General features: G+C 35.8%; 1 protein-coding gene across 3 annotated transcripts in view; it reads right to left on the bottom strand.

Moving 5' to 3' along the window:
• LOC141446080 (protein APCDD1-like) overlaps positions 1-13,331 on the bottom strand; it is a 460,040-nt gene that overhangs the window by 184,308 nt on the left and 262,401 nt on the right. The window contains exon 1 of one of the 3 annotated variants that reach the window (XM_074112484.1): positions 11,376-11,636. The exons of the other annotated variants lie outside the window; for them this stretch is intronic. Coding sequence (XP_073968585.1) covers positions 11,376-11,377 — 2 coding nt within the window. The 5' untranslated portion in view covers positions 11,378-11,636. Of the gene's footprint in view, positions 1-11,375; positions 11,637-13,331 lie in introns of those variants that run through there. 3 annotated transcript variants of the gene reach the window in all.

The following is a 13,331-nucleotide window of genomic DNA, read 5'->3' as shown; positions in this document are numbered from 1 at the left end:
GGTTAGAGGCTAGACCCGCAATGCTAAGATGTATTGTTGGTTTAGTGGGTTCGATCTCCCCCTGTCTAGGCCTTGGATTTTATTTAATGGTTAATATGAGAACTTTAAAGTAAAGTATATTAGGCGGTTATAGGCTAGACCCGCAAAGCTAAGATGTATTGTTGGTTTAGTGGGTTCGATCTCCCCCTGTCTAGGCCTTGGATTTTATTTAATGGTTAATATGAGAACTTTAAAGTAAAGTATATTAGGCGGCTATAGGCTAGACCCGCAAAGCTAAGATGTATTGTTGGTTTAGTGGGTTCGATCTCCCCCTGTCTAGGCCTTGGATTTTATTTAATGGTTAATATGAGAACTTTAAAGTAAAGTATATTAGGCGGTTATAGGCTAGACCCGCAAAGCTAAGATGTATTGTTGGTTTAGTGGGTTCGATCTCCCCCTGTCTAGGCCTTGGATTTTATTTAATGGTTAATATGAGAACTTTAAAGTAAAGTATATTAGGCGGTTATAGGCTAGACCCGCAAAGCTAAGATGTATTGTTGGTTTAGTGGGTTCGATCTCCCCCTGTCTAGGCCTTGGATTTTATTTAATGGTTAATATGAGAACTTTAAAGTAAAGTATATTAGGCGGTTATAGGCTAGACCCGCAAAGCTAAGATGTATTGTTGGTTTAGTGGGTTCGATCTCCCCCTGTCTAGGCCTTGGATTTTATTTAATGGTTAATATGAGAACTTTAAAGTAAAGTATATTAGGCGGTTATAGGCTAGACCCGCAAAGCTAAGATGTATTGTTGGTTTAGTGGGTTCGATTACCGATGTCTAGGCCTTGGATTTTATTTAATGGTTAATATGAGAAATTTATAGTAAAGAATGTTAAGCGGTTAGAGGCTAGACCCGCAAAGCTAAGATGTATTGTTGGTTTAGTGGGTTCGATTACCGATGTCTAGGCCTTGGATTTTATTTAATGGTTAATATGAGAAATTTATAGTAAAGAATGTTAAGCGGTTAGAGGCTAGACCCGCAATGCTAAGATGTATTGTTGGTTTAGTGGGTTCGATTCCCCGGTCTCTAGGCCTTGCATTTTATTTAATGGTTAATACAAGAAATTTATAGTAAAATATATTTGCTAGTCACCTCCGTCCACGACACCTAATTGGTGTTTGGATGTTAAGTGGCAAATTATAATCGTCAACCAAATTAAGGTCTTCCGAAGAGCGGTTATCGCTAATTGGAAACTTTTACGATTGAAGTAAGCTATTTTGAGCTTAAATCCTTAGACTATAATATTCTGTGATTTTCCTTTCAAGAATAAAGCTTTTCCACACTTTAGCTGGAAACAAGTACAAAAATCAGTATAGTGAACTGGCTTTACACATTCAAAATTTTGGTTACATATGTTAAAACGTGATAAGTTTATACATTATACTGTAAAAGCACTTTTGCAAAAAAGCTCTACCATAACCTTCTGTGCTGACTACAAAACTCTGGAGAGACAAACAAACAGACCCAAAAGAGAGAACGGAAGTGACCATTTTGTAAAATCACTTTTCCGCTCCTCTAAACAGTTACTTCTGGTGGAAAACTCAATTTTTGGAAATTTGACGCGCTCGTAACTAACTTTTTCTTCCCGATGTAAGAGAAAGTACAATGATGAGTTCATCCTATAGAAGAGAAAATTAACAAAGTACTTTCCCACCCAAGAAAAGGAAACGAAATATTTGTTTTAGATGTCGCCAGTAGGCCAAGTTTTACAATGGGGCTGACCGAAATGGATATGTGCCAATCTTGGATGTTGGATCTGGTGCCAATGTCAGCAACTTTTCCATTCTTCTGCCAGAGTTTTACCTTTATTGTTATGCTTTCTTTATAAAAAACAAAAAAACTATAATTTATAATTTTTATAACTCAAGTTATTTAATGAACTAAAATTGTTTCACTAATTTATGTTTTTTTTTGCGTTCCCCCAAACTGATTTTGGACGTTTCATGCATCATCAGAGGTAATCAGTTTGGTGGAGAGCAGAGGTTCTCAAACTTATTTCGTCTGCCGCCCCCACTTTGAGAATCAATTATTTTCTAGCGACCCCTGAAATTTTTAACTTTGCCATCTTAAAAAGTCGCAATCGTAACTATTACTTTCATTTAATTATAGCGTGCCATATGAGACTTATCCTGTTTCTGAGTTCGAACTTACATTTTAAATGAGACTGTTCTAATGAGAGCAATGAAATGCAACTTTATAAATAATATTTAGCAAAACTTTTATTTAAATTCATAACTGCAACAGCTGTTGCAACAAGAAAGAAATCGATATAAGGTAGCAATAACAGGAGTATGATCGGAGAAGACACTCAGTAGAGTTACTCCATTATTCTGAATATAGTAAGTACTACACCAGGGCGCCACAGTAACCGAGCGGTTAGAGGCGAAGCTACTATGTATTGTGGTACTGGGTTCGATTCCCGGTTTTAGGCCTTGGATTTTATTTCATGGTTAATAAAAGAAATTTGTAGTAAAGTATGTTTGCTAGTCGCCTAATTGGTAGATGGACGTTGATGAAAAAATAGGCGAATACTTTACTTACTTTACTTTTTTTAGTAAGTACGAGGGTCGTTTGAAAAGTCCGTGCAAAGTCAGAGAGATAGCACCACTGGCGCGTATCGAGGTTATGTTTAGTTAGTAGCATCTCTTGGAAGAACACACACCAAGTTTCAGCCAGATCGGTCTATTTCTTTGTGTTTGGCATTCGTTTGAATCGAGGAAGTCGAGTGATTTTCAAAAAATGGACGAAAAAGAATTTCGTGTGTTGATTAAACACTACTTTATGAAAGGCAAAACGCCTCAGGAGACTAAAGAGAAGCTTGATAAACATTATGGTGACTCTGCACCTTCGATTAGAACAGTTTATAAGTGGTCTCAAAATTTTCAGAGTGGCCATATGGGCACAAGTGACGCTGAACGTTCTGGACGCCCTGTTGAGGTTACTACTCCAGAAATCATTGATAAAATCCATGATATGGTGATGGATGACAGAAGAGTGAAGGTGCGTGAGATTGCTAGTGCTGTGGGCATCTCGAATGAACGGGTACATAATATTTTGCATCAACATTTGGACATGACAAAGCTATTCGCAAGATGGGTGCCGCGATTGCTCACGCTTGACCAAAAACGAAATCGTGTGAAGTGTTGCAAGGACGGTTTGCAGCTGTTCCAGAAGAATCCGCAGGACTTTAAGCGTCGTTTCGTCACTGTGGATGAAACATGGATACATCACTACACTCCTGAGACCAAAGAACAATCTAAACAATGGGTTACCAAGGGGGAATCTGCGCCAAAAAAGGCGAAGACCGTTCCTTTGGCCGGAAAGAATATGGCGACTGTCTTTTGGGATTCGCAAGGAATAATCCTCATCGACTATCTGGAAAAGGGTAAAACTATTACAGATGCATATTATTCATCGTTATTGGACCGTTTGAAAACCGAGCTGCAAGAAAAACGCCCACGATTGGCCCACAAAAAAGTCCTTTTCCATCACGACAACGCACCAGCTCACACCTCAGCAGTTGTGGCCGCAAAATTAATGGAAATAGGGTTCCAACTCGTTTCACATCCTCCCTATTCTCCAGAATTGGCTCCCTCGGACTACTATTTGTTCCCCCAGTATGAAGAAATGGCTGGCGGGAAAAAGATTTTATTCAAACGAGGAGGTGATTTCAGAAACAAATGGCTATTTTTCAGACTTGGACAAATCCTATTATTCGGAAGGGATCAACAAACTAGAGCAGCGTTGGACGAAGTGTATAAGCCTAAAAGGAGACTATGTTGAAAAATAAAAAAGGTTTACCCCAAAAAATTAAGTAGTTTTTATTTTTGCACGCACTTTTCAAACGACCCTCGTACTACACCGCTCTTATGAGGAGAGTAGAACGCGGGGCCATCTTCTCTTCAATCTCCTTGGAAGATTACCTGGTTATATGGAAGAAGATAGGTGTTCAGTTAAAGGATTAGGATGAGCTGATGTAAAGGAAGGAAATTTTAAGAAATCGAGTTTTAGCAAGATCTTTAACGAAAGGGATTTTGTGATCATTATGGATGGTGAGATTAGAAATATAGAATGGAGCAAAGTAGTTTCCGAAGTATTTTTGATTGTAAAGTCTCTGAATGCGTAAAGAATTGGAACGTTTAGTCGATCCCCAATACTTTGATGCCGTACGACCAAATAGGTCGCAGTAACAACTGGTAACATATAAGAGTCTTTTGTTTTGTAATTTAAGTTTCGATCGTTTTTCAAGTAGTCTTCAAATTAGTCTTTATTCAAATTAAAACAAACATTTAAATATAAATTTTAAAACTAATCTCAGGTGAAGGAATGAATCTGATGATTTTTAACAAGTTTGGTTAATATCAGGCTCGAATTTACTCCAAAAAAAAAGTAGCTGTAAGACACCGCATTCGGTAGCATGCAAACGATTTCTCTTTCTAGTTAGCAGCAGTAAGTACTACACTGAATTCACATAAGAATGAGAATGCTAAAAAAAAAAAAAAATCGATGAACAAATCGACTCACAAATCCAGGGTACAATAGCGGAATTGGCCTTTGTAGCCCAAAAATTAAAGAAACAACGAAATAATCGATTTAGAAAAACTCCATCAAAACTGTCTTAAGAAGTGTTTTCCTGGGGAAAATGCTTTTAAAACCACTGTTTTTGGGGAAAATTCCCGAAAAAAAAGAAAAATCAATTTTGAAAATTAGAACTTCAATGTGATTACTGTTTTATTAAAGCTTATTACGTCACCGTGAGTAATGGTGGCGCTAACCGGAAATAAAAATTTGATCTTTCTACGGATATTCCGCTTTGACATGAGCACCGACACAGAGATCAGATTTGAAAAATCTCAGAGGAATCAGCAAAGGATTACTTCCGGCGGAAAAGAAAAAAAAATGTCAACACGTTATTATTAGAAATTCAAAAAAAAAAAAAAAAACGGGACCTAAGCCTTTCAAGGGTCTAACCCTAATAATAATAAAAAAAGAAGAACTTCATTGAAATTGAATGAAACTAAAGAATGCTCAATTTCAAAAGAAAACTTTGATTTATAAATCATAATTATAAGAAAAGGTTGACACAACTAGAAAATGGGATATGTCAACGGAGAGCCAGAGCCATTACTTGAATTCAAGGGAAAAAAATCTAATTGGTTTTGGTGCACAACGGCCGGAAGTAATGTACGAAACTTTCTAAATAGACGAGAAAAACTCTGTCTAACAAGAATCGGGTTCCAGTCCGGAAACTTCCATGACAAGCAATTTAATTGACCATGTTACCGATAATGGAACTTATGTAGTGAACTAAGAGGCAGGCACTCAGAGAAAAACTTATACAATTACCTGTCTCAAAGCAGCTGGAATAAATTTCTACAGGAAAAATAAATAAATTGTTTTAAATAAAAATTATAAATTAAAATCTCTCGATTTATTGAATTTAAAGTAATCATTGTGATCAACTTTAAAGAAATCGATTTAGTACAAGCACTGACAGGATGCCCTTTTTACCCAGTTCTATTTACCATTGTAATTAAGGCTGCCAAAACGCTCTTATCTTAACCCCCCCCCCCCCGGCAACCAATCCCTTAAAGTTTCGATCAGTCTCCCAAATCTTCATGTAATATTTGAGCAAGATCATTGCCCTTCAGCTGGCTGAGATTCTCCCTTAATATCTGGTTAATACCAAGCATATTATGTCTAAATTACAGGAAAGCGAGGTCACTGAACCAGATATTGATACAAATTCGCCCGCACCACAGCCTCACAACACGTCCAGATGTCGTCTTCCTTCTGATGGTATCGAGGAGCACAGCTACAGCAGCATGCCCAATCATTACCGCTAGATCCAACTTATTAGTGTCCAGTTTAATACTTTCTATAAAACTCAAAAGCTTATCGACATCTTCTTAGAGTCTAGTAAGTAAAGTAAAGTAATCGCCTATTTTTTCAGGCGGGGCTTAACGTCTAACTACCAATTAGGTGTCGTGGACGGAGGCGGCTAGCAAACATACTTTTACTATAAATTTCTCATATTACCCATTAAATAATATCCAAGGCTTAGACCGAGAGAATCGAACCCACTAAACCAAAAATACATCTTAGCTTTGCGGGTCTAGCCTATAACCGCCTAACATACTTTTACTATAAATTTCTCATATTACCCATTAAATAATATCCAAGGCTTAGACCGAGAGAATCGAACCCACTAAACCAACAATACATCTTAGCATTGCGGGTCTAGCCTATAACCTCTCGGCTACCGTGGCGTCCTATTTCGTATTAATAAACCATTCTTTAGCAAAAATGTGGGCTTATAGCTAAAGTAATGAGATTCAAAATAAGCAGAGAACAAATAGTGCCTTATTTTCCTTACGCAGTAACAGTAAGGACCAATCATATTCTCCATGCATATGATCAAGATTAAATAACTAAACACCTGCTCTCAATAAATTGAGACGCGCTCTCAAATTATCCAAAAAAAATAAGAACTATCTCAAAGCGGCTTTATTATTGGTAATAAATAAAAGATGTGTCAGAGAATGATTTTTTTTTTCTATAAATTAGATTTCAGCAGATGGGATACTTCTTGAAGATTAAAGGCTCAGTATTAAAGCCAACGCCCTTTATATCCTGGTCTCCCGAATTATTTCTTCTTCAACAGCTCATCCTCCATGTTCCTTTAATATTACTCTGGCTGGAAAACATATTTTCTTTACAATTATTTATTCCTCTCTCTTATTTTATTTATTACTTTATTTCTTTTATTTTCAATCATTTTATCACGTTTTAGTGTTCAATATTCGAAATATATTGATCAATAATTTCAATTTACGTTTATTTATAACGAAATCGGGCGAAGATTTACAGAGTTATTGGTAATACAAGTTTAAGAATGGAGCCTTACACAAATGGGGCTAACTTCTGAATCACGAAATTCCGAATCGAATGACACGTGAAAATCATCAATATCAAATATTCATTTAATAAGTTAGTACTTCCGGTTACAGCAACAAAGAATCAAACATTACGGAAGCAACATTAGAATCAAAACGGAAGTTACAAAATTAATTGTACCTGTCACCGGTTTCGAACTTTCATCGACATTAGCAGAGTAATTAGTTTGGGGTTAAGAATTCGACAATATTTATCTTTCCATCTCTCACTGAACTTGTTGACTGCATCAAACTGTTTAATCTACTTTTGAAGATGGATGAAAGTCTGATACTAGTCATGGATCCATGCACCGACAAATAAAATCAAAGATATTATCCAGCCTTGCGGACCTAACCAAGTTTTCAGCTTATAAGACATATTGTTATACTGGGTCCGATTCCCAGTCTACGGCCTAGGATTTTATATAAAGGTTAATAAAAGGAATTTATAGTAAAGTATGTTAGGCGCTTATAGGCTAGACCCGCAATGCTAAGATGTATTGTTGGTTTAGTGGATTCGATTCCCCTGTCTCTAGGTCTTTGATTTTATTTAATGGTTAATATGGGAACTTTATATTAAAGTATGTTAGGCGCTTATAGGCTAGACCCGCAAAGCTAAGATGTATTGTTGGTTTAGTGGGTTCGAGTCCCCTGTCTCTAGGCCTTGGATTTTATTTAATGGTTAATATGGGAACTTTATTGTAAGTCGCTTATAGGCTAGACCTGCAAAGCTAAGATGAATTGTTGGTTTAGTGGGTTCAATTCTCCCAGTCTCTAGGCCTTGGATTTTATTTAATCTTTAATTATGAGAACATTATAGTAAAATATGTTTCCTAGACACCTCTAGAACGACAAAGGGAATGGAATGAAATGGAGTCATTATCCCACGCAACAATTTTAGCCAAAACTTCTAAACTTTAACGAAAATGTTAACTTTAATTAACTTGTAATAGTTTGAATCCAATATGAGAAATAAATTTAAATTCAGGGCCGGTGATTATTTCAGGAGAAAGAAACCTTCAGGAGGGCAAACAAATAATTACATAAAAGGGAGCTAAAAGAAACAAGATTTATTTATTTTTTGTTTTCTCCCTTTCTGTCGTACTAGAGGTAGACACAAGAGGTAGCCATATCGATAGAACATGTGAGTAAGTACACGAATGTAGCCATAACTTACAAGTATATTTAATACTACAAGCCTAACAGGAGTGTAGTGGAAATCTAGTATTGACAGAATTATGACGATTCGTTCGCTCTACAAACGGCCACATACTAGAAATATACTTCCATAAACTTTAGCAACATAAACCGATCTGAAGCACGCAGTTTCACAGGATTTATTAGTTTCAGTTCTGTGGGGGGGGGGGGAGGAGGAAAGGAATTAATTTGTTCCCGCTCAAATTTAAAGCACAAAACCTGGAGTGGACACTCATCATTCTCTCATCCAGGAATTTATTGATTGGATTTTCTTGGAACTGTATTTGTTGAAGTGAGTAAAGTAATGGAAGTGAAGTAAAGTAATCGCCTACTTTTTCAGGCAGGCTTTACGTCCAACTACCAAATTAGGTGTCGTGTACGGATGTGACTAGCAAACATACTTTACTATTAAATTCTCATATTTACCATTAAATAAAATCCAAGCCCTAGACCGGGAAATCGAACGTACTAAACCAACAATACATCTTAGCATTGCGGGTCTAACAAACTTTACTATAAATTTCTCATATTAACCATTAAATAAAAACCAAGGCCTAAGACCGGGAATCGAATCCACTAAACCAACAATACATCTTAGCTTTGCGGGTTTAGCCTATAGCCGCCAAACATACTTTACTATAAATTTCTCATATTAACCATTAAATAAAAACCAAGATTTAGACCAGGGGAATCGAACCCACTAAACCAACAAACAATACATCTTAGCTTTGCGGGTCTAGTCTCTTAACCGTTCGGCTATTGTGGCGTCTAAAATCTAAGGGTACTAATAGCAGCTGGAATCTAAGCCGGAATCACCGCATTTGAATCCAATTCGCTTAGCACTGAACTAATCTCTTTACCTTACAGTAAGTTCTGATTTTGCAATATGTGGTTATTTTTTGATGGTTAATAAAATTGTAAAGAACTGTAAAAGAAAAAAGCTCCGGGCGCTAATGAACTCAGTTGTAAGCGCGCCTAAAATAAATAAATGAATAAATAAATAAATAAATAAAACCTTATGACCAGCTATTAGCAGTGAGTCCGAACCCAACCCCCAAGCGTGTACGCTCTATATACCATGTATAGTAATACATAGAATGGTAGAATGTATTTTTACAATGTTAGGTTTTTACATAACAAATGTGTAGGGCTTCAAACATAAAGTAATTCCCTTTTTTTTCAGGATTAACCGCTCTTTGTGCGCCCTGAAAAAGTCCCCGTACTTTGTCTGCATGTATTTAAAGTCCTTCACAATTCTTTACTCTTATTTTTACTTGTGATGAAATTCAATGTATCTCGCTACTTCAATTTTTTCAGCAGAATTTTTTTACAGCTTAGAAACTTCTAATGAATACATACGTATTTTCTTGACTGAGTATTCGCTTGTGAAATATTTGGAACATTTACGAATAAAAATTAAAAAAATTCAAAATTATTGCATATTAATTCGTTTATAACATTAACTACAAATATATATATATATATATAATATATAATATTATATATTTAATTCTAACGTGTAGGCTTTCAAATAATATTTCGATGGGTAAATATCACTTTTAGTTATTACTGGATATGTTAGGTACACTGAGGCGCCACGGTAGCCGGGCGGTTATAGGCTAGACCCGCAATGCTAAGATGTATTGTTGGTTTAGTGGGTTCGATTCCCCCGGTCTAGGCGTTGGATTTTATTTATTGGTTAGTAAGAGAAATTTATAGTAAAGTATGTTAAGCGGTTATAGGCTAGACCCGCAATGCTAAGATGTATTGTTGGTTTAGTGGGTTCGATTCCCCCGGTCTAGGCGTTGGATTTTATTTATTGGTTAATATGAGAATTTAACAGTAACGTTTGTTTGCTACCTCCGTCGACGACATCTAATTAGACAGCTGGGTGTATAAAGCCCGTTAGGCATTACTTTACTTTTACTTTGTACACTTAACTTGCACATTTACGCTACTCCAGTGTTCCAGCCGAATTCTTCATTATAGATACAAACTGTGTTATATTACTCAATCTTTTCTGTATGTGTTACTTTTTGGTAAATTTTTGTTAAAATGAATCAATGTCACTGGTTAAAATGAACTCAATTCACTAAATTCTAAAACCAAAAATTAAAAAAAAAGAAGAAGTGTACGATTCACTAAAACAGTTAAAGCAGTTCACTAAATACGTAATTTAATCTGTGAAAACTTGAATAATAAAAATACTAGAAAAGAAATTTGATTTAGGAAATTTAATTTTCTTAAAATTTATTATTAACAAGTTTACGGAAGTTAATAAGACTCTGACATCTTTTCTTTCAGGTTGGCTGTTTGTCATTTAGTAAGTAAATCTAATTAAAAGTTACAATAGCTCAGCAAATTTGGTCTACTTTTTTTCTTTTTTTTTAATTTTTATTTGGGGGCGTTCTTTTGTTTTCCGGTCACAGAAATTTCCTGTTTTACAGTAACAGTCAAACTTTTTTTTTTTTATTTTTTATAATAAAGTAACTCGCCAAATTTAATTATGTCGTGAATAAAATTGCCCACTAACATCTGCAATTAAATTATTCTTTAAATTAAGAGAAAAGAAGATAAAATATTATATCTTCGCTTTTAGAGATACTATTTAAAGATCTAACCTTTCTTGTTTAGATAAGCCTGCAATAGATAAATATCCTTTTAAAATCTGTGAACATTTGGAGATCAGGTACACCCAAACTATTAGTACAGAGCAAAGGAAACTAAAAACAGGTGGCCGGAAACAACATCGATTTTCACGAAAATGTGCAGCATTGAATTTCCCCCCCCCCCTCATGAATCAAGAAATAATCCTACTTTTTTAGGTTTCCTACTTCCGCTCCCCGGATTTGTCGTCTTTCACCAATTGGTACCCCCCCCCCAGTATCAACATTTTCAAGTGAAAAACTACATCATGTGTCCCCCATCACATCAACATCAGTGACATGTCGTTAAGTTACCGTCAACCAAATCACCAACCCATAAAACGTCACTAACCCTAACCAACAATACATCTTAGCTTTGCGGGCCTCGCCTCTAACCGCTTGGCTATCGTAGCGTGGCGCCTATTATTTGTACCTCCATTTCCAGAGTTAAAAGAAAAATAAAAGTTTTTGAAGCTCAAATAAAACATTTCCACAAAAGCGTCATGGCCACTTTATTTTGAAGATAATAAATAAATAATAAACAAGAATAATACAACTTACATTTATTGAGCTGGATAGGAATAAGCTACTGCACCTTCTACAGCTTGGTTATCAAAAGTTAGTAACTTTAACCAACAAAACATCTTTACTTTGCGGGTCTAGCCTACAACCGTCTAACATACTTTACTATAAATTTCTCATATTAAACATTAAATAAAATCCAAGGCCTAGAGACCGGGGAATCTAACGCACTAAACCAACAATACATCTTAGCTTTGCGGGTCTAGCCTATAACCGCCTAACATACTTTACTATAAAGTTCTCATATTAACCATTAAATAAAAATCCAAGGCCCTGGACCAAAATTCGAACCCACTAAACCAACAATACACCTTAGCATTGCGGGTCTAGCCTATAACCGCCTAACATACTTTAATATAAAGTTCTCATATTAACTATTAAATAAAATCCAAGGCCTAGACCGAGAGAATCGAACCCACTAAACCAACAATACATCTTTGCTTTGCAGGTCTAGCCTCTAACCGCTCGGCTACCATGGCGATTAGCATACATACTTTACTGCAAATTTCTCATATTAACCATTAAAGGAATAGACCGGGAATCGATCCTACTAACCAACAATACAACTTAACTTTGCGGGTCTAGCCTCTAACCGCTCGGCTATCGTGGCGTGGCGCCTACTATTTATACCTTCATTTTGAAAACCTATCTGGGCATACAGAATTGAACTTTAGGGTTCAACCAATCATTCATCTTCAAAGACTATATTCTATACAATCTAAAACTCTGCGGCCAATGTTCTATTTAATGTTTACAAATTTACTAACGCCAGAAATCTTTCCGACTTCTTTCGTATGTATCTATCTAGTAGCCTAATCCCGTCACAAACATTTCCATAAACCTAATCCTTGGTCCATGACCTATCATCCCGCATCTTACCAGATGATCCTTACAAAAGATTAATAACCTTTGCGATTTACTTTTTTTTTCTTTTTTTTTCAAGTTAAGAGGACAACAGTTCAGTTTAAAGAGAGAGTAAGTTACCACTGGCTATCTTTATCTCTCCGAGCGTCTTCATGCGCAAATGCGTGCATGATGGGGTAAGTGCAGTTTTAGCTGTGTTACCTTCATTGCAACAGCGACAAAAAAATAAAATTAAAAAGAATTAAATAATTCTTTTAATAAGAATTAAATAATAAAGACAATGACAAACAACAGTGTTACAGTTATAAAAATTACTAATTTGCTAGCAAGAAATTCAGAGATAGGAGATGATTTTTTTTCAGGATTTAGGCATTTTTTTTGTTTCATTTTGTTTTCACTCTCCACGCACCTGTCACGCAGTGCATCCAACAATAACAAACGCTGTAACAACAAACCGGTGGTACTGCCACTACCTGAATGTACACCCAAAATAACAACTCGCATCAATCATGGCTCTCCACTATAGTAATTACTTCCTCTAGCTGTATTTGTTTTAGTCTTGTATTTTTCCGGTTCATGTTCATACCATGTTTTTCCGCTTTCAATTTTTCTGCACACTATTGACAGGTTAAACAAAAACAGCGATATCCCTCGGGGTGTACAAAGCTGGTTCCAGCCAGCTGACAAGATAAGATTGGCTATTGATTTAAATTATATTTTAACTTAGTTCCGATAAGAAATGTGTGTGACGTGTCTAATTTAAGAAAAAGAGTTTACTCCGGCAATGGAAACTCTCATTAAAAAAAAAAGTCGAAGGAAAAGAAATCAATCTTGATTTTCCGATTTGATACACTTGTTGCTTCCGGTACTGTTAGGCTGAAATCTGTTAAACCGGATTACTAAACGTGTCCAGTAAAATTACATATTAGCATGAAAATATTGGTATGATTAATACCGAATTCAGTCATTTTTTTGTGTTGCTAAACTTTCGACTTACACTTATCAACAATTGTAATTGCATTTACATGGTAGGTGTTAAGCGTTAAGGTTAGTGTGTCTTCTATTCTGACT

This window comes from Rhodnius prolixus, unplaced genomic scaffold (assembly GCF_049639745.1).
Source record: "Rhodnius prolixus isolate KJV_2025 unplaced genomic scaffold, Rpr scaffold_1, whole genome shotgun sequence".
Classification (NCBI taxonomy): Eukaryota; Metazoa; Arthropoda; class Insecta; order Hemiptera; family Reduviidae; genus Rhodnius; species Rhodnius prolixus.
This window is presented reverse-complemented; position numbering and strand designations above follow the sequence as displayed.